Below are 26,500 nucleotides of genomic sequence, written 5' to 3' on the forward strand. Positions count from 1 at the left end.
GCTATGGTATGCGAGACCAGATTCTTGTATGTGGAGATATTTCAAGACGTGGTATCTTGTATGCGGTAACATTTCAAACGCATTAACATCATTTTAACCTTCTAAACAAAACATTACGAGAAGGACACTTCAGAAAACAGAACAGAAATTTATAACAAAGTGCTATTTTCTCAGATTACATTTGTTTCTTTTGTAAGTTTATGTATTTATATAACTGGGACTTTTACAAACTCATTCATCCTTAAATTTGATTCTTGTTATTGTTGAGGTAATTTTGTAGCATTCTAGAAAAGTGTTGTGTAACAGTATAAACACAAATCATAATTTTGTTATTTATACATGTATACACTACCAGTCAAAGGTTTGGAATAATCAAGATTTGTTTATGTTTTTAAAAGACAGCTTATGTTCACCAAGGCTGCAGTAATCTGATAAAAAATACTGTAAAATTAGTGATATTGTACGGTATTATTACAATTTCAAATAACTGCTTTTTATGTGAATATACTTTAAAATGTAATTTATTTCTGTGGTGGCAAAGCAGAATTTTTAGTCATTCAAAATAAAGAAAGTCAATATCCTTCAGAAATAATTGTAATATGCTGATTTGGTGCTAAATAAACATTTTACATTATTATCTGTTTTGAAAACCATTTTTGCTGCCTAATAATGTTCTGTGAACTTTTATATTTTGAAATATATTTACACGACCACTCAAAAGTTTTTCAAACTAATATTTGTAATATTTTAAATGCTGACCAACCCTGCATTTATTTGATCCAAAATACAGTGAAATATTTTTTACTGTTTAAAATAACTGCTTTCTATTAGAATGTATTTTAAAATGTAATTTATTCCTGTGATCAAAGCTAAGTTTTCAGCATCATTACTCCTGTCTTCAGTGTCACATGATCCTTCAGAAATCATTCTAATATGCTGATTTGTTCTTCAAGAAACATTTTTTATTATTATTAATATCAATATTTAAAACAGTTTTTTCAGGATTCTTTGATGAATAGAAAGATCCAAAGATCAGCATTTAACTGAAATAAAAAGCTGAGATGAATACTTTTATTTAGCAAGGATGCATTAAATTGATCAAAAGTGATGATAAAGACATTCATAATGTTACAAAATATTTAAATTTCAGATCTATTCAACATTCTATTAATCAAAGACACATGAAAAAATTCTACTCAGATGTTTTTAACATAATAATAATAATAATAATAATAATAATAATAATAATAAAAATGTTCTTTTGAGCAGCAAATCAGAATATTAGAATGATTTCTGAAGGATCATGTGACTGGAGTAATGATGCTAAAAATCCAGCTTTGAAATCACAGGAATAAATTATATTTTAAAATATATTCAAATAGAAAAAAGTTATTTTAAATAGTAAAAAATATTTCAAAAATGTACTGTTTTTGCTGTACTTTGAATCGAATAAATGCAGGCTTGGTGAGCAGAAGAGACTTCTTTAAAAACTTTAAAAATATTACTGTTCAAAAACTTTTGACTGGTAGTGTAAATAGAAAAGTTCTTTAAAAAAAACTATAAAGTTCTTAAAACAATTAACTGTTTTTACTGTATTTTCATCTATTAATTATTCCAAGCGATCTATTTGTGTATTAATAGAGAAATTGAGGTGCAGATGTTACTGTCTTTAAATGTGGATAAATTCTCAAAAAAAAAAAAAAAAAAAAAATCTTGAAACAGTGATATATAACATTAATGGCTAAGCTGCTGCTGTGTTTGTTGTATATTTATGCTTGTTGAGACAATAAATTACAAACGAATACAAACTCAGTATTGTTTATTTGACATACAGGTGCTTTTGATTTCTGGTCAGCTGGCCTCAATGGAAAGCTCGGATCCTGTTTATACAGACAGGCAAATCAACACTTCGTTCGGAGAAAAATGAACCCAAGTTACTAAAACGTCGCAGCGAGAGTGTTGTTGCTCATCCAGTACGAAGAAAGCCAGTTCGTTAGCCAACATGCAGTCTCTCAGCCTCTGGCTGCAGGCAATGTCCGCGGTGGCAGTAAGCATGCTCATTTTTAATTTACTCAGCCCAAAAAAATACAGACGTTTATACAACAACTCTACTTTAATGTCTCAAAAACCTACATTCAAACCATGATACAGTGCTGTACCTGGACCCCCTTTAAAAAAAAAACCATTCCACGGATCATCGAACATGCCCGGCCCCCACGTTACACAGTTCAGCCTCAATCCAGAACCAGACCGGGCGTTAGGGGGGTAAAGGGTGCCCTCTGAAGTTTACGGGGCGTCCTCGATGTCTGCAATGGTGTGGATGACGAGCGCCCCCTCTCTCATGTGCATATACAGTATACGTTTAAATTATACAGGTAGCAGCAACACCCCCTCGGCGAGGGGTTAAGAGGGTGAGGGGGTGACATGGACTGATAGGGGAAAGAAAGGCAGAGGAGCAGTGAGGAGCAGCATCTCTTTATACTGTTCCAGCGTCTCTGCTCTGGTCCCTCCGGCGACGGTGCTCTGTTTTATTCCGGCTTTCTGAATCCTCTCGGTTGATCGTCTCCTTCTCTCGTTCTCTCTTCCTCTCTCGACGGACCTCTGTGTTCTCTTTCTCCTGCAGGTTGAAACGTTTTTTCTTCTCTCCCCGTCGCTGACCTTTCGGCTTACCTGAGAGGATAAACAGCAAAAGTGTGAGGCATTTTGCAACAGTTATTCAAGTAAATATAGTGTTTTTTCATCCACCAGGTAGAAATCACTGAGAGAGAAGTAACAGTACAGGTCTTTGCAAAAAAATGCATAATTTGAGGTAAATTACTGGTTTTGAAGGAGGATGCATTGAATTGAACAAACGTGACAGTAAAGACATTACAAACGGTTACCAAATGAGCATATTATTTAATTTCTGAAGTATCATGTGACACTGAAAATGCTACTGAAAATTCAGATTTGCCATCACAAGAATAAATTACATTTTAAAAAAAGGAAAGGAGGAAAGGAGGTGACGTGAGGCCAAGTATGGTGACCCATACTAGGAATTTGTGCTCTGCATTTAACCCATCCAAGTGCACACACACAGTAGTGAACACACACACGGGAGCCCGGGGAGCAGTTGGGGGTTCGGTGCCTTGCTCAAGGGACTCACCTCAGTCGTGGTATTGAGGGTGGAGAGAGCGCTGCAGCTTCACTCTCCCCACCTACAATCCCTGCCGGACCTGAGACTCGAACCTGCAACCTTTGGGTTACAAGTCCGACTCTCTAGCCTCATGTGCATATTTTCCATTTTGTAAACAAATAAATACAGCATTTGTGAGTATAAAAGACTTCTTAACAAAACATAACATAATAAAATATGTTACAGTTGTGGTCAAAAGTTTACACACACCTTGCAGAATCTGCAAAATGTTAATTATTTTAACAAAACGTTAATTATTTTAACAAAACAAGAGGAATAAGAAACATCTACACATCTTCATTCTGTTCAAAAGTTTTCACCTCTGGCTATTAATGCATCATTTTTCTTTCTGAAGCATCAGTGAGCGTTTCAACCTTTTGTAATAGTTGCATATCAGTCCCTCAGTTGTTCTCAGTGTGAAAAGATGGATCTCAAAATTATACAGTCAATGTTGGAAATGGTTCACAATTACACAAAAATGCTGAAAAACCAAAGAATTTGTGGGACCTAAAGAATTTTTCTGAAGAACAGCCGGCAGTTTAACTGTTCAGGACAAACAAGAGACTCATAAATAATTATCACAAAACAAAACAAAACAAAAGACACAGCTGTGGATTATTCAGGTAACAACACAGTATTAAGAATTGTGTATGTAAACTTTTGAACAGGGTCATTTTTATAAATTCAACTATTATTTTTTTCTTATGGACTATATGTAAACTTATTTTATGTGAAATATCTAATTCAGGTGAGTACTAAATAAAAAATAGCATGATTTTTGTATGATCTCTTATTTAGTTAAAATTAACATTTTGCAGATTCTGCAAGGTGTATGTAAACTTTTGACCTCAACTGTACATGCTAACGCTTACTGTTTGAGTTGGGTTGTCTGGGATGTTTATGAATAATGTTTTCAAGCACCACAATGTTTACACATTTTGGGAAAACTACTTACAGTGTTTTTGCACATTATTCTGGGATAAGTGAAAGTATTGTAACAGGAAGAAGTACACACACACACTACGAATAATATCACGCTGACCAGTGAGAGTTTGGCAGGCATCTGGGCTGATTTATTTGTCGTGCAGGCGTGTTGAATCATTCTATCATTCTATTAATCAGCCTTTAGTGATTTTCCCATCATCCCTCATCTCTCTCCAGCTCCAGATGGCATTACTCATTCAACCTAAGATGACCATTGTTCTTAATTTTCAGCTGTTTTGGTTGGGAGACGTCCCTTCGGCAATCATCACTTCCATTTGAAAGAATTTTTCATAGATTATTAAAGAGTCTGATTGAGTCCAGGTTGAAGACCCATTTATAAAGTTGTGAAACAGCAAAACCATCTGGTGCATTGTGTGATTGGTTGCGTCTGGCCTACCACAAGATGACAGTCTCGTACAACTCATTTTTTCATTTGATTCTGTTATGAGAATTCTGTTATTTTCTCACCCTCATTTTATTTCAAAGCTGTATGATGTTTTTGGTGAACCAAAACATCATAAAGTAATATAATAATAAAAACCGATAAAATGTCAAAACATAACAAAAGTATAAAATGTACAACTAAAAGCTAATTCAAACTACTAATTCTTTCTTTCTTCAGTCTTAAAGAACTGTTTTTTGAGGGAAATATTTAATTTTTCGCCATATTGTGGAGTTCTATGGTTGCCCTTCAGGGGGCTTCAAGGGGCTCTAAACAATCCTAGCTGAGAAAGAAGGGTCTTATCTAGCGAAGCAATCGGTTATTTTCTATTAAAAAAAAAAAAAAAATACAATTTATATACTTTTTAACCTCGAATACTCATCTTGTCTAGCTCTGCGTGAACTGTGTATTCCTGTTCAAGACAGTTAGGGTATGTCGAAAAACTCCAATCTCATTTTCTCCTCCAACTACAAAATCGTCCTACATTGCTGTTTTACCTTTTATTGTAAAGGGCATTTGATCTTCTTTGGAGGTTCGCTTTGTAAACACTTGGTCGGAACTTCCGCAGCAATGCAGGACGATTCAAAGTTGGAGGAGAAAATGAGATGGGAGTTTTTCAACATACCCTAACTGTCTTGAACCGGAATAGACAAAGTACACGCAGAGCTAAACAAGACAATCATTTGAGGTTAAAAATATTGCTTAGAGCCCTTTGAAGCTGCATTTAAACTGCATTTTGGGAGTTCAAACTTGCAGCCATCACAGAAGTTCACCATATGGAGAAAAATCCTGAAATGTTTTTCTCAAAAAACATAATTTCTTTACGACTGAAGAAAGAAAGACATGAACATCTTGGATGACAAGGGGGTGAGTACATTATCTGTAAATGTTCTGGAAGTGAACTTCTCCTTTAAGAACTCAAGCATTTAATGTTACAGACAACAAAACTACAATGTGTGCTTATAATAAACAGAATGTTACAGTGTGTTGGTGTGGACGTTAATATAGTTAGCATTATAGTTATCGCTCTTGGTGTTAACTAGCCTTTATTCTTTCAGATAGAAGCGTTTTGGGCCTTTTTTGACAAGGTTTGTCACTAAGTGTCGTTGTACAGAAGCTGTGGTATAAACAAAACACTATTGGCTATTTAAAAAAAGGAGGTGGGACTGCTTGATATGTCTTCCTGTTTCAGTTGACAGCATTTTCATTTCTGTGTGAATTAAGGCTAGAATACACTACACGACTTTTAAAATCTGTACAGATTTTTAAAACACTAGGAATCTTTGTAAATAGTAACAGAGGAAAACTGGCCATCATACACTACACGACTGAGGATCACAAACAGCAGACATTAAAGTCCCCATGAAATCAAATTTAATTTTTTTTTGTTTATTTAGTATGAATGTGTTAGCCTTAAGGTTATCTATAGGCTAGTGTGCTTTAACGGTGACAAAATTTGCATTTAGGAGATATAAGCATTTAAACCTTACAGCCTCTAACTTCCGCTAATACGAATTAACGATTTTGATGACATCACACTGCACTTCAGCTTCTCATCAAACTTTTTGTCCAATCAAACACTCTCTAGAATCTGATGCATCCCGCCCCCTACACTATAAATAAACACTGAAGCTGTGGCTGAAACTGGTCCTTTGTTCACAGAGTTGCACTATATAGTGTACTATATAGGGGATAGGGAACTATTCAGACAGTGTAAATATACTTTCCATTGGGGCGAAAGAAGTCTGGTTTTGCGCTGTGTCACACGAACCGCCGCAGCGCACACACAGTCTTCTCCAGTCCAGACATGATAGCACAGAGTGGATCATATGCGCAAATCTGCGCAGACCATAAAATGCATCAAATCCATTTGAATTCTACACAGAATGCTATATTCTATTGCGATATGAATGAGATTGTGGCTGTCATTCGCTGACACATGTGGCTTTACCGAGCTCAATTGCTCTGGCCCAAGCTGTGATATAAACAAAATACTATTGGCTATTTAAAAAAGGAGGTGGGACTGCTTGATATCTCTTCCTGTTTCAGTTGAAATTACTTAAACATATAGAATAACGCAGTGTGTTTCAAAGCACTTCAGTGAATCTTTAAAGTCATTCCGATCACAACAAATTCACACAGAAATGTGCACCTTGTTGCTAGAAGATGCTTGACAAATCGCTTGAAAACATCAAACATGAAACATGTTTGATATCCTCAGACTGAGTGGAACCAGAGTCTGAAGCTTAAAAAAAATCTGAGTTTGTGACCATCATACACTATGTAATTTTCTGTGGAATCTGTCAAGTCAAATCTGCAGGCTGGCTCAGATTTTTCAGCAACTAAAGTTAACCTCTTCAGACTGTAAATCAGCGGGAAAATCGGGGCAAAAGTCATGTAGTGTAGGCCCTATTCCAGGCTTTAGATGGTAGAAATGCAAAAAGGTGGGGGCGACCCGTCCATTGCAGAGTCAGGGAACTTTATCAGCATTGTGCTCTTGAGCAACCAGTCCAGTTTCTTCCAAGAACACGGTTCCTGAAATTAGTGTATAGCATGTCTCTTTGGAATAAAACTGTCAAGATGAGCAACCAAGGTGAAGCCACCCAGCTGAACGTTTGACACCAGAATAAGCGAACGACCGATAAGCTCATCCAAAATAGAAAGACTTAAAATAAAAGTTGTGTTAATATTACTTTATCTCGCCGTTGCTCAACGCTCACAGCTAGCCAATTTCCATTATTGTCAGAGGCTTATCGGTGGGGCACGGATGAGGATCGGAAAAGCGCTGAGGTGGACAACCAGCTCTCCCCCGCTTCCCCCTCCTAAAGCGGGCTCTATTAATCAGCCAGACTCCCTGCCCACTGCAACCCACACTGACCCACACATTCCTGGGGTCCTGGAGAGGCCTGGCTCTCGAAATCGCACATGAGGATGCACGACTGCGTTGTGACAGAAACTAGTTTAAGAGAGTGAAGCAAAATTTCCTCCAAACCTCTCGCAGGCTTGAATCTGTTGTGATTGCACTGCGCATTGTGAACGGGCTGACTCATGTACGGTGTCTGACCGATCAAAACACACACACATTTCACTCGCTGTCGTCACCTCCCCTCTCGCCGTCCCGTCTCTTTAAACACAGGAAGTTCCCTCTGCGTACACTGTTGTCTTTGTCGTAACGATTTGGAGATCAATGGATTAGGCGTAATCCTCTGCCTTTCCCATAAACCAAGGCGAAACATGACTGGAGCTTTGTGGTGATTATTTTGGATATGTTTACTGCCACCCTTTCAGAGCTGGAGGGCTGTCAAGTTGTTCAGTAAACTGTCATGCGACAATTTGGATACAAGCGTTTTCCTCAGAGATGGAACATGTTCTTGAGCATCTGGTCACCACTGGCGAAGCAGATGCAGTCCTTGAGGAAAACGGGATGGCTCAGAAGTTGCTCATTCACAAACTCAGGCACAAGTTAGTCAATTTTGACATGAATAAGACAATTTATGTCTTACAGTATAAATACAGTGTGCAGGAATATGATTGAAAATATTGATACTGAAAGCTTTGACTTTTGATCTTGCATATGTTGAGCAGTGTTTGAGAAATTGTTCTCTCTTGAACTCCCCAGGAGACTGATTTGAGATTACTGTAGATTAGAGCAAACTGTAAATACTAAACTGGAAGGTCTCCATTTGTTCTTCATTTAATCTCATTGCTATACAAGGGAAACAACTGAGATATCAAAGTGATCTCTTGTGATTTTTCTTTCCTTTATTTATAGATAAAGGATTTAGATGTTCCTTTAGATATGGAAGCCTGTTTCTGCCTCTGGGTACATTTAAAATCTTAAAAAGTAGATAGAAGTTTAAAATTAAAAGTCACATTGTGAGATATAAACTCATAATTGACCCTTCGCAGGGAGTTTGATTGACAGGCGATCTGACCAAATCATAACGCTAAATCTGCCACTTCTGTCTGACAAACAAACCAGACAGAAGAGTAGTTTAACGTCTGTGGACTTGAACTTGAATAATAGTGTGTATTGACAACTTTCCACGGTTAAAACAAGATACCTTCTGATGTTCATTCATGTTCATTTCATCTAACTAGTAAAGAGGAGGAGATGATCGTTTTACGTTTGAACTGAGGCGCTACAGCGATTTGTCACGACACATTAGAGAACCCCAAAACAGTATTTGTTTTAATTTCTTACAAAATGACAAAACATGAAAGCTGAGATTTAGTTTCACACCTAAAGTCTCGTATGCTCACCAAGGCAACATTTATTTGATCAAAAATACAGTTAAAATAGTACTACTTGAAAATTGAAAATAACTGATCTCTATTTCATGGTAGCATGTTTCCGCCAATGAATAAAAAATTTAAAAAGGTAATTGGACTTTTTATCCCACAATTCAGACCTTCTTTCTTGCAGCTGCTAGTTTTTTTCCTCAGAATTGCGTGATACAAACTTGCTATTCTGACTTTTTTCTTAAAATTTGAAGATATAAACTCACAATTGCGAGTTATAAAGTCAGAATTGTGAGATATAAACTGGCAATTCTGAGAAATAGAGGCAGAATTGTGTGATATAAACTTGCTATTCTGACTTTTTTATTAAAATTTGAAGATATAAACTCACAATTGCGAGTTATAAAATCAGAATTGTGAGATATAAAGTGGCAATTCTGAGAAATGAAGGCAGAATTGTGTGATATAAACTTGCAATTGCGAGTTATAAAGTCAGAATTGTGAGATATACTGTATACTCGTAACTGTGAGTTATATCAGAATTGCAAGATATAAACTCGCAATTCTGACTTTTTTCTCAGAACTTTGTGATATATACTCATAATTGGGAGTTATAAAGTCAGAATTGTGAGATATAATGTAAACTCATAATTGTGAGTTATTAAGTCAGAATTGCAAGAAACTCGCAATTCTGATATTGAAATATTTGAAATATTGAAATCGAAATGTTTTATAATTATTGAGCATCTTTTGATGAGTCAAATACATTCTGCTAAATAAAAGTACAAATTTCTTTTAAAAAAGGGCTTCCAATTAAAGTTAAATCAATGCACAAATTTACAGGTGCTCTATCTACAGCTAAAAATAGCCTCATGATAATGGGTGATTTCTGGGTGAATCAATGCATTGCAGTTCTATCCTCCTCTAAGATATGTTGCAAGCCCGGAATGGTTTGGAACGAATTTGTCTCATAGTTGTGTCTATCTAGATGTTTCGACATAGGTGAAATGAGGAGTCATCTGGCTCTGATTATATATTATTCTTGAAAGAGTGATTGAGAGAGGAGAAGAGGAGGAGATCTTAGAAGAGGAGGGAGATGAGAAGTTGAAAAGTGTGTCAGGACAGATGGAAGAGTGGGGGGCATAACTGCTGCACAGTCAGTAAAAGGTGAAACGCTCTAAAATCAACCCTGACAACCCAAATCGTCCCAGTCTGCTGCTGTTAAGGACACAGAGGTGGAGATGGTTGAAATGGGATATGATGTCGGTGCAGTGGGGCACAATTTCATTAATGAACCCTGGGGGTGGGGTAGGGTAAAGTGGAGGGGGTCACATCCTCCCGGCAGGCGTGCTGTCGTCCGGGGGCTTTTGCCAGGAGCCAGGCGAGGATTAAGGGCTCTGGCTCGTCCCACAGGAGGAATGCCTGGGCTTTGAAGGCCCAGTATAGCTGCTCTCCCTTAGGGAGGTTGGTGCTAGTGTGCAGGGCAGAGACAAGTTCAGTGGACAGTTGAGCTACACACAAAGCAACGATGTTGGGTTGCCAGTTCCTGCTCTTAGATAAGCATGCACGCACAAACACAATGTTTTTGTCATTTCTTTGTGGGGACTTTCCATAGACTTCTATTGTTTTTATTCTGATCAAACAATATTTTTAACCACCTAAACCTAACCCTTACAGAAAAGTTTGCATGAGTAAAATCTGTTAATTAAAAAAAAAAAAAAGTCTTACCAAAGTGCCTTTTATTTGATCAAAAATACAGTAAAAATAGTAATATTGTCAAATTTTATTACAATTTAAAATAACAATTTTCTGTTTTAAAATGTATTTTATTCTTGTGATGGCAAATCTGAATTTTCAGCAGCCATTATTTTAGGCTTTAGTGGCACATGATCCTTCAGAAATCACTCTAATATGCTGATTTTTTTGGTCAAGTAATAAATTGAAATAAAAAAATGTATTGATTGATTGATTGATTGACTGATGTGACCCTGGACCACAAAACCAGTTATAAGAGTCATTTTCTTGAAATACACAAGCTGAATAAATAAGCTTTCCATTGATGTAAGGTTTGTTAGAATAGAACAATATTTGGTCGAGATACAACTATTTGAAAATCTGGAATCTGAGGGTGCAAAAAATCTAAATATTGAGAAAATTGCCTTTAAAGTTGTCCAAATGAAGTTCTTAGCAATGCATATTACTAATAAAAAAGTTATTTACAGTAGAAAATATACGTAATATCTTCATGGAACATGATCTTTACTTAATATCTTAATATAATTTTTGGCATTAAAAAATCGATAATTTTGACCCACACAATTTGGCTATTGCTACAAATATACCTGTGCTACTTAAGACTGGTTTTGTGGTCTAGGGTCACATTTTTTTTTTTTTATTTACTTATAAAAAATATGAATAAAAATTCAAAAGAACAGCATTTTTTAAAACCATCAAAAGAACATCTTTTGTAACATTATATTACATTTACTGTCATTCAGTTCAATCCAACCTTGCTGAATTTTTTTTCTTTAAACTGACCCCAAATATATATATTATCAACTTTAAAGAAAAAAAAGCAGAAACAAGAGAGCACTTGTTGACACTAGGAGTTGAATTTAGAGTCATAGAGCCTGAAAGGGAAAGGAGGGGGGCCAGACGCAGGGCTGCGTTTGGACAAGCTGTGTAAGAAAAAGGTCAGGATTAGTCAGAGGGAGAACACGAAAGAAAAACAAATGACAAGTAACGGGAGAAGAATGGAGAGGGATTTGGCTGGGGTAACAACAAGTAAAGCAGTTGCATGTGTTTGTGTATCAGGAGTGGGGGGCGGACAAGGAGGATGTATCAGTGTCAGTGGGCGGCTTGGGATTACTTTGAGTTGGCGGGGGTCGGACCACTGACCCTGCTGGTGTATGTGGAACATAAACACGGACAGGACAGAACCCCGGCAGATAATTAGCGTGCAGTTGATGTTCCAGGAGTTGGGGCAGCTGGGTAATCACAAGCGGGGGTGAGGTTGATAACCGAGCCTGCAGTGTACAAAACGCACCCCTCACCCGTGGCCCCCAGCGGATCAATACAACACTCCTCACTTAGACGTAACATGGAACAAAACGCTTTTCTGGACTTAGGCAAAGAGGAGCTGAATGAAAGATGAGTTGCAAATATACTATGCCATTTAAAAATTTGGGATTGGGATTTTATAGTTTTTTAAAGAATTCTTTTATGCTCATCAAGCCTGTATTTACTTTACTAAAAAACAGTAATATTGTAAAAAAAAATTACAGTTTAAAATTATGGTTTTCTATTTTAATATATTTCACAATATAATTTATTCCCTTGATGCAAAGCTAAATGTTCATCAGCCATTACTCCAGTTTTCAGTCTCACATGACCCTTCAGAAATCATTTTAATATGTGGATTTATTACTTTTATTATCAATGTTGGAAAAAGTTGTGCTGCTTAATTTTTTGGGGGACTTGTGATACAGTACCTTTTTTAGGATTCTAAGCCGAATAAAAAGTTAAGAGCAGAATTTATTCAAAATAGAAATCTTTTCTAACAATATAAAACTTCTCTATCACCTTTTATCAATTTAACACATCTTTGGAGAATAAAAGTATTAATTAATTTGAAAAATGGTAGTTTATATAGAAAAGATTTCTATTTTAAATAAATGCTGTAAATGAAGTTTTTATTTATTAAAGAATCCTGAAAAAAGTATTACAGGTTCCAAAAAAATATTAATTAGCACAGCGGTTTTCAACACTGATGAAAATTTAGCATTAGACGCTGAGACTGGAGTAATTCAGCTTTGCATCACAGGAATAAATTAGATTTTAAAATATATTCATATAAATAACAGTTATTTTACATTAAAATAATATTTCACAATATTACTGTTTTTTTCTGGAGTTTTGATTAAATAAATGCAGCCTTTATGAGCATAAGAACATTAAAAATATTGCATATGATTCTTTAAAATGTTGCCTGGAGAACTTTTGGAACAGAGTGACATTTGACATGTTTTGTTTTTGTGTGTTTGTGTGTTTTTCTGTTGCATTTGTGAGTGAGATCAATCCATATTATTGTTCTTTGGGGTCTAAAAAGTTCACATGCAAATCTCCACCCCCTTATTTTTCTCTGTTCCCTCTCTCTGCACTGAGTGTTTATGAGGTGGAGAGCGATGGAGCGTCGAGTTGGCCTGTCGTCTGTCATAAAGCAGCAATGTCCAACAAATACCACTACACAAATAAACATTCAAAACATAACTGTCCAAATATGGTTAAGCTTACAACTGCACAGATCTTTGAAACTGCTCCATGTATTTGTTTTGCATCAGTTGGGAAATATTTCTGGCTCTTACATTTATAATTATAATCCAGACGGTACAAAACAAGCATTTATATGATAATAAAATGAGTCAATGTTTTTAGTACTTAAACAGTGGAAACTGTACAACAGCCTACTGGCAATTCCATTCACTCCAAGTCAAGCATCACGATTATTATTTTTCGTACTTAGGGTTAGGGTTTTGTGCAAATTTTTTGATGCAAACCTCATCCTCAACCTCATGATACCTCAAATCACACAGCTTTTTACTCCTCTAAGTGATCAGACTTACAGTTTATCAATAATTATGTTGGCCACTTACATCTTCTCCTTTTAACAAAGCATTCCTTCTTTTCAGAAGTCACAGGGCACTGGCTCCCCATTGGAGAAGGATTTTGTAGGACCTTCCTGGTCCTTGTTTCTTCGCCCCATCTGAAGCCACAGGTTTTACCTGAGCGTGAGCAGGGGCCCCATTCGCTCCACTCACCCACTTCACAATGCACTAAAACACAGTTAACAAGTTAGTAAAGCCACACACATACAGCACTGTATCTTGAAAGCAGGTGTTATGTTAGAGACTAACCTGTAGGGATGCACTCCATTGAGTCATTGGGCTCAAACTTGTCTGGACAGACGTGATGACATTGCCCATGCAGTAAGAAGTGTCCCGGCGCACACCTCGTACATGTGTCACTGTTCTGACAGGACTCGCAGTCTGCAGGACATGCTGTAAAACCATCACACACACACAGTTTCACAATAAGTACTGGGGAGTAACTAATCTAAAATAGCATGCTACTAACTAGACAACATTTTTCAGTAGCGTGACAGTAGTTCAGGTATTTTTAACAAACTGACTTTTTTTTTTTTACTTTCACAGGCTGAGGAAATCAAATCAAACATGCTCACCAAAATGATCCTATCTCATATTTGGTATTGGAAAGAGTTGGAAAATTGAAGAGATGACCATTCAAATGAATTTGAAAAGTCAGTGAATCAGTTAATCTAGATTTTTCTCTAATATGGAGCTTTTAGGTGTAGTCATTCTAGTGAATTGGTTCATTCAGACTGCCCTTTTTCTAATATGTAGTAGCAGAAAGTCTATTCATTCTATTGAATCGGTTCATTCAGATGTCAAAATTTGATTCATTCTAATGAATTGGTTTATTCAGATAATCCTCTCTGTCATATGCAGTTTTTGAAACTCTGATTCATTTTTGTGAATCAGTTAGGGATGTAACAGTATTGTAAATACCGTCGTACCGCAATAGCAAATTTTTTCGATACTACCGTGGTCGCATGACTCGATAAAACGATAGGTCTTCTGAGAAAAGTTTGCTCAGGCGAATGGAGCGAACGGGAGGTAGCGGGAACTACAATTCCCATCAGCCCAGGCGTGGCCATCATCCTTTGCGGTCTCAGAGTATGTGAGCGGAGTGGAGCGGTGTGATTCTGAATGGAGGGAGGAGCGGATGTTTGAAAAGTCGGAGCGTCGTGGTTTTAACTCGCTCCAAGACCGCTCCACCACCGCTCCGTCATGAGAACAATTCATGCCAACGGTCCGTAATATAACTGCATATTAAGCAGGAATTCACATGCTAAACATATTTCGCTTGATAGAGATGGATCACTCAAATCAGAAATAATGTGAAGGCTATGATGACGGCAATGGACATCATACGAGCGGTAAATTATAGTTCGCAAGTTTGTTCTTTCTAGATACTTAATATTTTCAGGTGAAAGCATCATTTAAACAGGTACAGCACTTATTCACACGCAATCACTCTGTTAATGCATTAAAACAAATGTAATGGTATCCGATTTCGAATGAGCAGAAATCTGTAAGAAATGCAGCGATCCATAAGTAAAATAACTGACGAAAATGTATTTTTATTTTCATTACAAACTTTGCACTGCATAAAGCAGCAATTATACTCTTTTAATGCTGATGTTATTATCTTGGAAGCTGGAGCGGAGCGATTATTGAATGCACAGAGCGCGGAGAGGAAATTGTTGCCGCTCCACTCCGCTCACATACTCTGGTCCCAAGTGAGAGGGGTTTTTCTGTTGCAGGGGACATTGTAAATGCCCAGAGATCCCAGCTTTTACCAGATAATGTTAATATGCTAATTTTCCTTTAAAAAAAAACCTGTCTCTGTCTGAATAAGTGAGTGTGTGAGTGAATGAGGTGATTGTTCTCAAATACTCATTCAGCACATGGGCCAGCTGCAATAAGTAGGCTGCTATTTTTATTTTTTCTGAGTTTTCAAGAATACTAAATTGAAACTTTATTTATTTATTTTTTTACATGGTTTAATAATTTTTTGTTATTAAAATTGAAGTTCCTGTTTCAAAGTGGTAGATGGCTAATTTGTATGCCATTGATATGTTCAGTGTTCATGTAAACTGTTTAATAAGCACTTCTGGTACTTTTTTCGAGTCTCTTCATTAGTTTTGTTTTTCCTGTAAATGATTCAATAAATACCGTATCGTGACATTCACATCGAGGTATTACCGTACCGTGAAGTTTTGATACCATTACATCCCTAGAATCAGTTCATTCAGACGCCACTTCCTCTAACGTATAGCTTTTAACAATTTGATTCATTCTAGTGAACTGATTCATTCAGATGTCACTCTCTCTACTGTATAGCTTTTAAAAATTTGATTCATTCTAGAAAATTGATTCATTCAAATAATCCTCTCTGTCATATGCAGTTTTTGGAACTATGATTCATTCTAGTGAATCAGTTTATTCAGATGTCACTCTGTCTATGTGTAGCTTTTAATAATTTGATTCATTCTAGAAAACTGATTCATTCAAATAATCCTCTCTGTCATATGCAGTTTTTGGAACTACGATTCATTCTAGTGAATCAGTTTATTCAGATGTCACTCTGTCTATGTGTAGCTTTTAATAATTTGATTCATTCAGACGTCACTCTCTGTAATTCTAACAAATCAGTTCATTTGAACAGTCTTTAATTGAATATGTAGCTTTTAAAAGTCTGATTCATTTTAGTGATTCATTTCATTCAGTTTCTAATTCCGATGGTCCTCATTCTAGTGAACTGGTTCATTCAGATGGTTCTTTCTGTCATAAGTAGTTTTTGGAACTCTAAGGCCCCGATCACACCGAACGCGTCTTTTAGTTCTAAAAACGCGAGGCGCACAGCACTGCCTTGTTTGGTGACTTTTAATAAAAGAGCAGTGTGCTGCGGTTTTTTTATGTTGCTAAGCAACGACCAAAACAGCTGTCCTGTCAGTCAAATCAAAGGATTATAGCGCGAGCGCTTTAAAATCTTAGTTTTTTGCTGTTAAGTAAACTGTCATATTAGCAGAAAGCCTAAATAATACAGCTCCGGGTTACCCACGATAGACACCAAAGGTTTCTCCTCTATTTCTTGCAGTCTCCGGACTTTTTAAGCAACGGTAAACTTTCATCACCACAACAGAAGGCCCGCCTCTCCATTCATTCGATTGGTCAATGGAAAAGAACGCGAATGACGTTGGGCGTTTTTCCGCTCAGAGTTGATTTTTTTTCAACTTCAGGCGCTCAGAGCGCTTCTGCAAAAACACGAGGCGCAGCAGGCGGCGAAAACGCGAGGCGCCCGGTGCGCATAAGCGGCGCGCAGAACGCTCACTGCCAACAGAAAACCATTCAAAAGAGGCGCCTCCAACTGCTAAAACGCGTTCGGTGTGATCGCGGCCTAAATCATTCTAATAAATCAGTTTATTCAGACTGCCCTTTGTATAATATGTAGCAGCGAAAAGTCTAATTCATTCTTGTGAATCAGTTCATTCAGATGATATTCTCTCTAATGTGTAGCTTTTAATAATTTGATTCATTTTAGTGAACAGGTTCATTCGGATAATCCTCTCTGTCATATGTAGTTTTTAGAACTCTGATTCATTCTAGTGAATCAGTTCATTTGGACAATCTTTAATTGAATATGTAGCTTTTGAAAGTTAGTGATTCATTTCATTCAGTTAGACCTCTTTCTAATTCAGATGGTCCTCATTCTAGTGAACTGATTCATTCAGATGATTCTGTCAGTCATATATAGTTTTTGAAAGTCTGATTCATTCTAATGAATCAGTCCATTTAAAGAAATCGATTAACAAAAAATTATTCACCAGTTCATATCACAGTACTATGTACTATATTTTCACCTCAGTTGTGTAAATGGGTGTTTTTTAGTAGATTTATATTTTTTCTGTTACCGTATTTATTTTTATTTATTAAAAAAAAAAAAACGAATTGTTTGGATGCCATAAAAAAATACAGCACTAATTAAATTATAAATTATACCAGATATATATTTTTATAATATATTTCCCCATACAGTAAGTAACTTCAGTGTTTTTAGCTACTTAGCTCATATTGCAGCTAACTACTTTTGCAAAACAGTAGCTTGACTGCACTTGGAATTATGATTACAGTAGTTTGTAGTCTGGCAAACTACAGTTTTAAAGTAGCATTCCCAACACTGGTGGTCAGCTGCATAAAAAGGATGCTAAAAACTAGTCCATCATATCTGTGACTGTAAACTGGGCACTCACCAGGGACACACTCTTTCTTGGTATCACTGGGCACCAGCCCATCTGGACAGCTCTCCATGCACTTGCCCTTGTGCAAGTAGGAGCCCGCTCTGCAGCGCAGGCAGAAGTTCCTGTTAAAGCACGAGTCGCACTCTGACCCACACTCTGGAAGACAGGTTACGCACTCATTACCACATTGCCTGAACTGAGAAGGGAATACTGTAGTATACACGTCAAAGTCCGTAGCTTTATTACTGTAACTAAGACATAAAGACGTCTGTACTGTAAATATTTCAAGGAGAGGCTGAGGTAAAACATGTGTCTTACTTATGCAGTCGTTCCGGTCGGGGGAACGGGTGCCATAGAAACCATTAGGGCAGGAGGCCAGGCACACTCCGATCTGCCTCATCCCGTCCCTCTCCAGGTGAATAAAAAGCTTGGGTTTGCAGGTCAGACAGCCATTGTAAACCGAGCAGGTCTGACAGCCTCCCTGGCATCCCTGGGAGCTCACCCCTGAACCCTCTGTGGTAGAAACATCAATTTTACTTTAGGATCAAACAACATGTGCGCTTAAGAAATTATGTATGCTAATGCAAAGATCTAAGAAGCGTAATGGATATACGAGGGACCATATGTCCTCTTTTTCCTCAGCATGTTCTGGCTAGGTTTTTTAATTTGCGTAAAATTTTTGGGTTTTGGCTTTGCTTTCCTATTCACTCTTAAAAATAAAGGTTCCAAAAGGGGTGTTTTTGCAGTGATGCCATAGAAGAACCATTTTTGTTTCCCCTTTCAGTGAACAGTGCCTAAAAGAACCATTTTAAAGAACATTTTTGGACTATAAAAAACGTTTTCTGCATTTGGAAGGTTCCATGGATGCTCAAGGGTCTTCATAGAACCACTAATGCCAATAAACAACCTTTATTTTTAAGAGTTTTGATATGCTCTCTACAGTCCTTGTACATTATATGTACAAGTATTTGCATTGCTTTGACTGTTTTCTGTAGATCCTACCTTTCTACAAGCCATCATAGTCTGATGTACAATGCCAGCACACTATTGGTCTATTTTTAACTATTTTTCAGTCATTATCTTAGGCAAGCATGAAAACAGTTGGGAAACAAAGCCAAAACCCAGATATTTTAGGCCAGGATTTTTCCAAGACATGTCTGGGAAAAACAGAGTGTATTTATGAGTGTGAAACCTAGGTCTTTCATTGCAGCAGTATTTGGAAAACATACATGTACACAGCTACAATATTAACTGTATGTAAGGAATAACTTGCAGTTCTGGTTAGTTCTAACCTGACTGGCTGACTTTACTTTACTTACCCATAGTAAAGAGCCCAGATTTAAGTTTGCCAAAACATTGACATAATGTTACAAATCAGTTCTATATCAAATAAATGCTGCTTTTTTGAACGTCAGAGAATTGTTTTCAACATTGGTAATAATAAGAAGCACCAAAATTCTTGAGCAGCAAATCAGCATATTAGAATTATTTTTGAAGGACACTAAAGACTGGAGTAATGACTTGTTGTGAAGTAATATATTTCAGATAAACCCACTAATAAATGGCATGTAAAAACAAACTGTTTTGTGGTACTCATACTGTATGTGCAATGCTACCAGAATGCGAAAACTCCCTTCTCTCCATTTCCTGTCCTCTGTGCACTTCCTTACTGAATAAAAAGTGCCAATTATACATGCAAAAATGTCATTTCAGTAAGATATAATGCCTTAATATAACACTTAGCAATCCAAATTTTTGCGAAGGCTAGAAAACTGAACTGTAAGCTTTGCTTCTTCTGCCAGCATCTATTTAAAAAAAAACATACTTGGCATTTACTTGGGCATTCTCAGCATTTATAAGAGCAAACAGGAATGGTGGGTACAACTAAATGGTTCCAGGTTCTCTGAGGAAAGAACAGAGCCATCAATTAAGGCTACAACAGTGACCATAATGTAGTGTAATAATAAACACGACAGGAAGCACAGTCATCTGTGGATTCTCCCAGCAGAGAAACTAATCAACAGAGACACGTTGCATACCGGGGTTTGCACGCAAACGGCAGCACAGTAGCCTTTGTGTTCATAAGTGCGCAAACAGAGCGGCCTCACTGTGACAAAAAAGCAGACAGAATCAACTCGTCTCCACTGGAGACCTCCAGCTGCGAATACACTCTGAAACGGCCCACCACAAATGCATGACGAAGAGGTTTCTCAATGTCCCAGTGACATATTTACAAACCACTCTCACTCGCAAATCCCTTAAGATAAGGTTTACTTTAAATTATAGAGCTGACATGTTATACGGCCTGACAACCTTCCGGACATAAGATTTGATATTTTTGAGAAATAGCCTTGACTGTATTCAAGGGGATTTAAGAGAACAGTTTTTTTTTTTTTTTTTTTGCTCAAGGGATTGTGAATAATATCTATGCCCTATGGCCTTGTTGTTTTGGCTCGGGAACTGAAGAAGTCAAAAGTGATTGAGTTCAAAGTTGCTGTGAGAAGAAAAGACGTTCACTGATCTAACTGCATCATACTGTATAGTACAGTGCAGTACCTTACTACATTCGGCAGAGCAGAAAAATGCAAGGTGCTCCCTGGCTGCTTCAAGGTAGATCTTTGATTGAAGTCAATCGCTTCCAGGTGTCTCTCAAGGGTCAGTCTCAGATTGTTACAGGCTCGGCATTTTAGAAGGGACTGACCCGGTCTCAGAGCATCTGGATGAGGGTGAGGTAGGGTAAAACGAAGATTGGTCTAGCTCAACTTCAGAGAGGTTAAAAAAATAGCTTCTACTTTCACTTTTTTTGCAATTTGAAATGATATGGCTTGAAAGGATGTTACATATTGAGAACTTCTACAACCATCATTAAACCTAAACAATAAGGAAGCGGTTGAGAAAGTACAGAAAAAGACGATTCTGAACATCACTGTAATGCACAGACTTACAAAATGGCTTTTGCCATTTTGCCCCACTATGCAATATAATAGTACACAGCACTGTTTAAAATATATATACACACTAGCATTGAAATGTTTGGGAACAGTAAGGTTTTTTAAACAGCTTTGAAGTCTCTTATGTTCACCAAGGCTGCATTTAGCTGATAAAAATAGAGTAACAGTTCTAACATGACAACTCTCTGAGGATTTTAGCATGGTAATAGATATGACAATGTTAATGTATTTGGTCTTGGCGGAATTGATACGCTGTTGCTGTTGTTGCTGCAAAGCAAGTACAGGAACTTGCTACTGCCAATACATATGCCAACACAGTACTGTGAGTATTTAAGACATACTGTTGCACAAATAGCAAATGTAACCTGTAGCAAATCTATAGAAGCGTAGCTGGGGAGGTGGAGGGTTTCAGAGTAAAGCAGCAAGCTTATTGGCTGCGTATACAACATGAACCAATCAGCTTGTGCCAAGTAATTTAACGCTGTGTATGTCATCAGTTTGCAGTAAGGACACATCAGCCTGTGCCTTTTAGATTTTCAAGACAGAACTTGGCATTAATATTACAAAATATTATTAAAAACAGTTGTACTGGGTACAGCTTTTGTGGTAACTGTGAAATTTTTCCCCAGTATTCCTAGTTCAAATTTTGTTTAAATAAATGTTTTTACTATCACTTTTGATCAATATAATGCATCCTTGCTGAATACAAGACAATCTATATAGACTGATAGACAGACAAAGAGAGACACAGATAGATAGATAGAAAGACAGACTTAGATAGATAGATAGATAGATAGATAGATAGATAGATAGATAGATAGATAGATAGATAGATAGATAGATAGATAGATAGATAGATAGATAGATAGATAGATAGATAGATAGATAGATAGATAGATAGATAGAGAGATAGATTTAAAGATAGATAGATAAAGATGAACTCGGTCGAGGGCATCGTTGTTGTTTTTTTCGGTCTCCCTCCCCTGATTCCCAGAGTTCACTCTTGGCCGCCAGATTGCCATAGATCAAGGATATTCTGTTTGACATATCTAAGCAATCTTTACAACTGCTGTCCATTTGCCCACATGTGTTCCTGCCAAAGCGCTCTAATTCACAGAACCCTTTACACGGAGGAATTCTCCCTGCCCTTGCGCTGCCACAGCCCTTGGGTCAGCTTGCATAACAACCACACGAGCACTCCTGAAATCTGAACGTTTGAAATCGCTTCGCCACGGTTCGAACTCGACGACCGCAAAAGCAAGCATTCCCAGAATCTATCGGTAAAGCGGCACAGTTAAAACTTAATTAAATAACAAAATTTCAGACATTGACATTAAACAAAAGCATTTGCTTATTGCCCAAAGACTTGTGGTTTGAGTCGGTGAAGCAGGCCGACACAATTAATTTCCTGGGATATTTACAACATGGGGAGGCCACACATAAGCAAAGATAATTTTCTAAAAAACACAGCCTTGACTTAAATCACTAGGAAATAAGTTACTACATACTGTCAGTGACATGTAAGGCTTCTAAATGGCAAACCTCACCTTTTATGTCCACATTACAAAAAGGTTTATACTGCAATTACATTCACTTCTCAAAACACTCTTCCAAAACAGTCATACACACAGGAGATTTTCCAATGTTATAAGTATCAGATGTTAAAAATTCTTTGGCATTTAAAAGGTGTCTATTTTACATGCAAATCAAAGCCTTGTGGCTTCTACTTGTCAACATTGAGACACAGAGAACACACACACAGAAGACAGGAAATGTTTGAGGTCAGACGACCGTTTGGTCACTCTGTGAACTGATAAATTAGTCGCAGGTCATTCACCCAAGTTTCTGTCCATCACAAACGTTTTAAGTCTGTTAATTAGCAGCATCTGATGATGGCTGGTGCATTCAAAAGGATGGTAGTCATCATGTTTGTCACACTTCACTGTCACAATGTCAAATCCAGCGTTGATCTGACCCTGCTCACGTGTATTTATTAATATAATCTCTTAATATTCTAAAAGTGATCTAAAATATGCTGAAATGAGTAAACGAGTAAAAGGATAACCCCAAACTCTCCTCTTTAAAATCAAAATAACAGTTGTGTACTAAACTAATTGACTGTCAAAGTCTGATTAGACACATATTTTTCTCATACACCACATGAGAGCGCATATTTAGTATGGTGAAGAGAATGTCCCGACCACAGTCCACAATTCTAGCATCATCTGAGTTTTAAACAGGAAAATGGATAAGGGTTTGGTATTTTGAATTCCACAATATCATTTTTTTTCTATCAAAGTTGAAACAACCCAGTGAGTGCCACAAAGCCACAATGGCATTTCTGTGGCTCCCTGATACCAAAAGCCATTCTGTAGCATCTAATTGGCTTTGTCACCAACTAATTTGGACCATGTTTATGCATTCATTCTAATGGAGCCTTTCAAGTCATATTTCCCTATTACACTGCTTATTAAAATAAAAAATCATACTCAATTACACAGTTCTGGAGTCTGTCATGCATGAATTGCTTATTTCAAAGCCGAGTTTTTCCAAATTTTATTTTCCTCTCCGTAAACCAAAAATATTCATGTAAACACTTCATCCAGGGCCATAACCACCATAGACAGCGAAGGGGACATGACCCCCAAATTACACATGGTCCCCCACAAAAAGTATCTGGTTACAGCCTTGACTTCATCAGCAATACATCTGATTAAAATGGTATTTTGAAAGAAACAAGGAATTTCTAATGTTACTATATAATTTTTTAACATGTACTAACATACTAATATTTTATGTGCTCAGTCAGCTCAACTATATGGTCCTGGTCCGCCGTGAGACTACACTTAAACGCTTTTTTTTAGGATATAGTATACTTAACTTTTTTGCAGACTGGAATAAAACAGGAAACGCACTGTGCATCTGCCAGAACTTACTGATATCTCAGCGAGAAGCAACAGTCAAAAAGCGAAGTACAAAGTGTTTTCTGCGTAATGCAGTGGCCACTAGAGAGCGATCCAAACAAGACATTGGAGTGGCCATTGATGCTAGACGAGCAGTGCACAACGAATGTATAGGATAATAATGGTGTACAAATTCATACTTTCATGTTCGCACTATTCACAACAATGAGAACAGGACACAGTGAAGCAAAAAAAGACTAAAACGTTAGAGTACTCGTTAACAGAAGGTAACGTCAGTGTAAGAACTGCAACGTAGCCTAAAACAGAATTACAAAAATCAGCAGTGTGTCCCTTGCTGATATAAGTTAAGTTTCCGAATCAACCCACACAAGTGTCTAGTAAACAAACAAAAAAAAAAAAAAAACACTTTTCACACATCTTCTAAGCTACCTCACCGTAACATTTCCCATCAGAAGTTTATCTAGGACGCCTAAGCAGCGTTTTTTTTTCTTCCAGGGGACACATGTGTGAATTTTCCTCAAACTAAGCCATCAAAACAAAACAATGAAGAACAAAATAACGCTTTAGTGACAGTCGCAGTTTCACCGAGAGCCGAGAGACTGGCTCATCTCAAGCAACACTACGCTGTTTGCAGGGTTGCCAGGTCTTCGTGGCAAAGACAGTTCAATCGCCAAACAAAACCAGGCTAATCACCAATAAGACCGATCCCCTTTACCAAGCCAGTGTATTCAATGGGTTGTTCAAATTTTCAAATTGTATAGGCTTAAGTAGTTTTAAAAATATCAAGTTTATAATCAGTAATAAAATAGTTTGATTTACATTTACTATACTATATAACGTTTGCTATACAATTAACTGGACAGTGGGTTTCTTGGGCAATACTGCACTACCACACTGCTTTATTTTATATAGCCTATGGATCTTATTAAGAGTAGAGGGTATATTGAATTTTTCACGAATGAAAACGAGGCTGTGGGGTACAGACTGTTCAATGGGTGGTTGTGCTAACCCTAACATTATAAAAATGTAGCCTATATTTCCAAAAAAAAGAAAAAAAAAGAAGCTGTTTTTAAATATTAAAACAACCTATTATTAATAAATAATGAACAGCATAAAATAAAACATGGCGTCTAACCTAAATAAAGTCTACTACTTTATATTTTTACGTATTTAATTCAAAAACACTATTTCACTGTGCATTCACTGTAATCTTTCATAGCCAGTTGCCTATTTGCATAAAATAACATTAGGCTAACCACCTTACCTAAAAAGGGGGAAAAATAAATTTAAATACAACTGGCAAGAAACGTCAAACCCTCACACTACATAAAAAATTAACCCACCGCCAGTTTTAAAGTAGACTATTCTGAGAGAAACAGCGCACTTGGCAACCCAGGCTTTTTGGCACAAAATATAAACGGAGAGAACAGCGATAACCCCAGTTGTCATGAAAAACAGCATATACATAAAAAAAAGATCTTCCAGCTGCTGAGAAATATTTAACAGCGTTAGTTCTCAGTTGCATACGGTTATATGCCGAAGCACAGGAAAGACTGCGAGTGTCAAGTCCACTGATTTTCTTTTTACAGTAGCCTTTTTTTAAAAGTAGTTTTAGATATGCAGTGACGCATCTTAAAAGCCAAGAAATAAATAAATGCATTAAATATAAAAATGCTAAACATTTTGCAAACCTGAACCTTAATCCGTATCCTATCACCTGATATGCCATATCAACATTTTCCAAAAGAACTTATAAAAAACTTTTTAACTCTTTTGAAAAAATTACGAAATGTGTGACACAGTATGTATTTAACAGAATCAGTATTATAAAAAAAAAAAAAAGCGATGCACAGAAAGAGCAAACAGGCAGTGTAAGTGACGGTGCAGGTGTGCGCAAAGCATCAGATCAGCAGCGCGCAGAACTTACGTTTGTGTTGCCGGTGCCTGGAGCCGTGATGCTGACAGTTTGTGTATTCCATACAATGCAAGATCAAAACAATGGAGATCAGTTGTAATTGCATAGTAATCAGGGGAATGATGCTTGTCCTGTCAATTTCAATGTCCCTTATCGCACTTGGATCTGTGCAATGCTCAATATGTTATTCCTAAACCGGGCAGAAGCCCCAGCTGTGCTCGCACGCAAGAGAAACAGAATTTTCAATGGCCCAAATGCACCTGGGCCGATTCGGCAGTAACATATTGGAGGCAATCCACATATGTGCCAGTGTGAGATATCCAAAGAGAGAGCCACTCATTCCATGGAAACAATGAAAGTGTTAGTTCTCCATCCAGCGCACTGTAAGCAAAACTTAAAGATGGGGTGGAGGGAATCAAATTAAACTGGCATGGTGATAAAGTTGGATTGTCTTCCTGAATGACTGTATGTATTCCCCACTGTGATTCCGCACGACACGTCCAGGTGTGGAGGTTACTTTATTTATTGAGCCTGACATGTAGGAGGTCCTCGCGTCATCCTCATCACAGCATCTCGAGGAAACTTTCAGTGAAACTTGGGCGCTTTATTTCTAAATAGTCGCCGAAACGTCGCTCTTCTCTATTCAATCTCGATAGCTCAGTTTCACGGTTGAGCAATTCACTATCTCTCCCTTTCTCTCGTCTGCTCTCAGCTCGTGTGCTCGTCTGCTAACTGATGACTTCAGCTCTCTGCCGTCTCTTTCCCCTCTCTGAACTCCAAAGTTTATTTAGAGGGCGAGCCCCCCACGTCAGACACCCCACGGGCTACCAGCACTCGCTTTTTTCATTATATCGCGTTTTCCAAAACTCAACAACTCTATGAGTTGAAAAATTTGACCGACATACAGATAGATAAACAAATAGATATATAGATGATAGATAGATAGATGATAGAAAGATAGATAGAACGCATTTATCCAAGAATAA

General features: G+C 37.2%; 1 protein-coding gene across 1 annotated transcript; it reads right to left on the reverse strand.

Annotated features, from left to right (window-relative positions):
- Nucleotides 1-1,802: 1,802 nt before the first annotated feature.
- On the reverse strand, nt 1,803-26,241 carry rspo3 (R-spondin 3). The gene is made up of 6 exons (XM_073847338.1): nt 25,527-26,241; nt 18,043-18,237; nt 17,737-17,880; nt 13,757-13,900; nt 13,496-13,675; nt 1,803-2,670 (listed from the first exon to the last, which is right to left on the reverse strand). Exons 1-6 carry the CDS (start codon nt 25,618-25,620, stop codon nt 2,477-2,479), a joined length of 951 nt encoding a protein of 316 aa, XP_073703439.1. The 5' UTR covers nt 25,621-26,241; the 3' UTR covers nt 1,803-2,476.
- Nucleotides 26,242-26,500: the final 259 nt, after the last annotated feature.

Source organism: Garra rufa, chromosome 9 (genome assembly GCF_049309525.1).
Source record: "Garra rufa chromosome 9, GarRuf1.0, whole genome shotgun sequence".
Taxonomy (NCBI): domain Eukaryota; kingdom Metazoa; phylum Chordata; class Actinopteri; order Cypriniformes; family Cyprinidae; genus Garra; species Garra rufa.

Coding starts and splice junctions, on each gene's coding strand:
- rspo3 (XM_073847338.1), bottom strand. CDS start 25,620: ATGCAATTACAACTGATCTCCATTGTTTTGATCTTGCATTGTATGGAA. Junction 18,238..25,526: donor CAGGCACCGGCAACACAAAC/GTAAGTTCTGCG, acceptor TTTCTACCACAG/AGGGTTCAGGGGTGAGCTCC. Junction 13,676..13,756: donor AATGGAGTGCATCCCTACAG/GTTAGTCTCTAA, acceptor ACTGTGTTTTAG/TGCATTGTGAAGTGGGTGAG.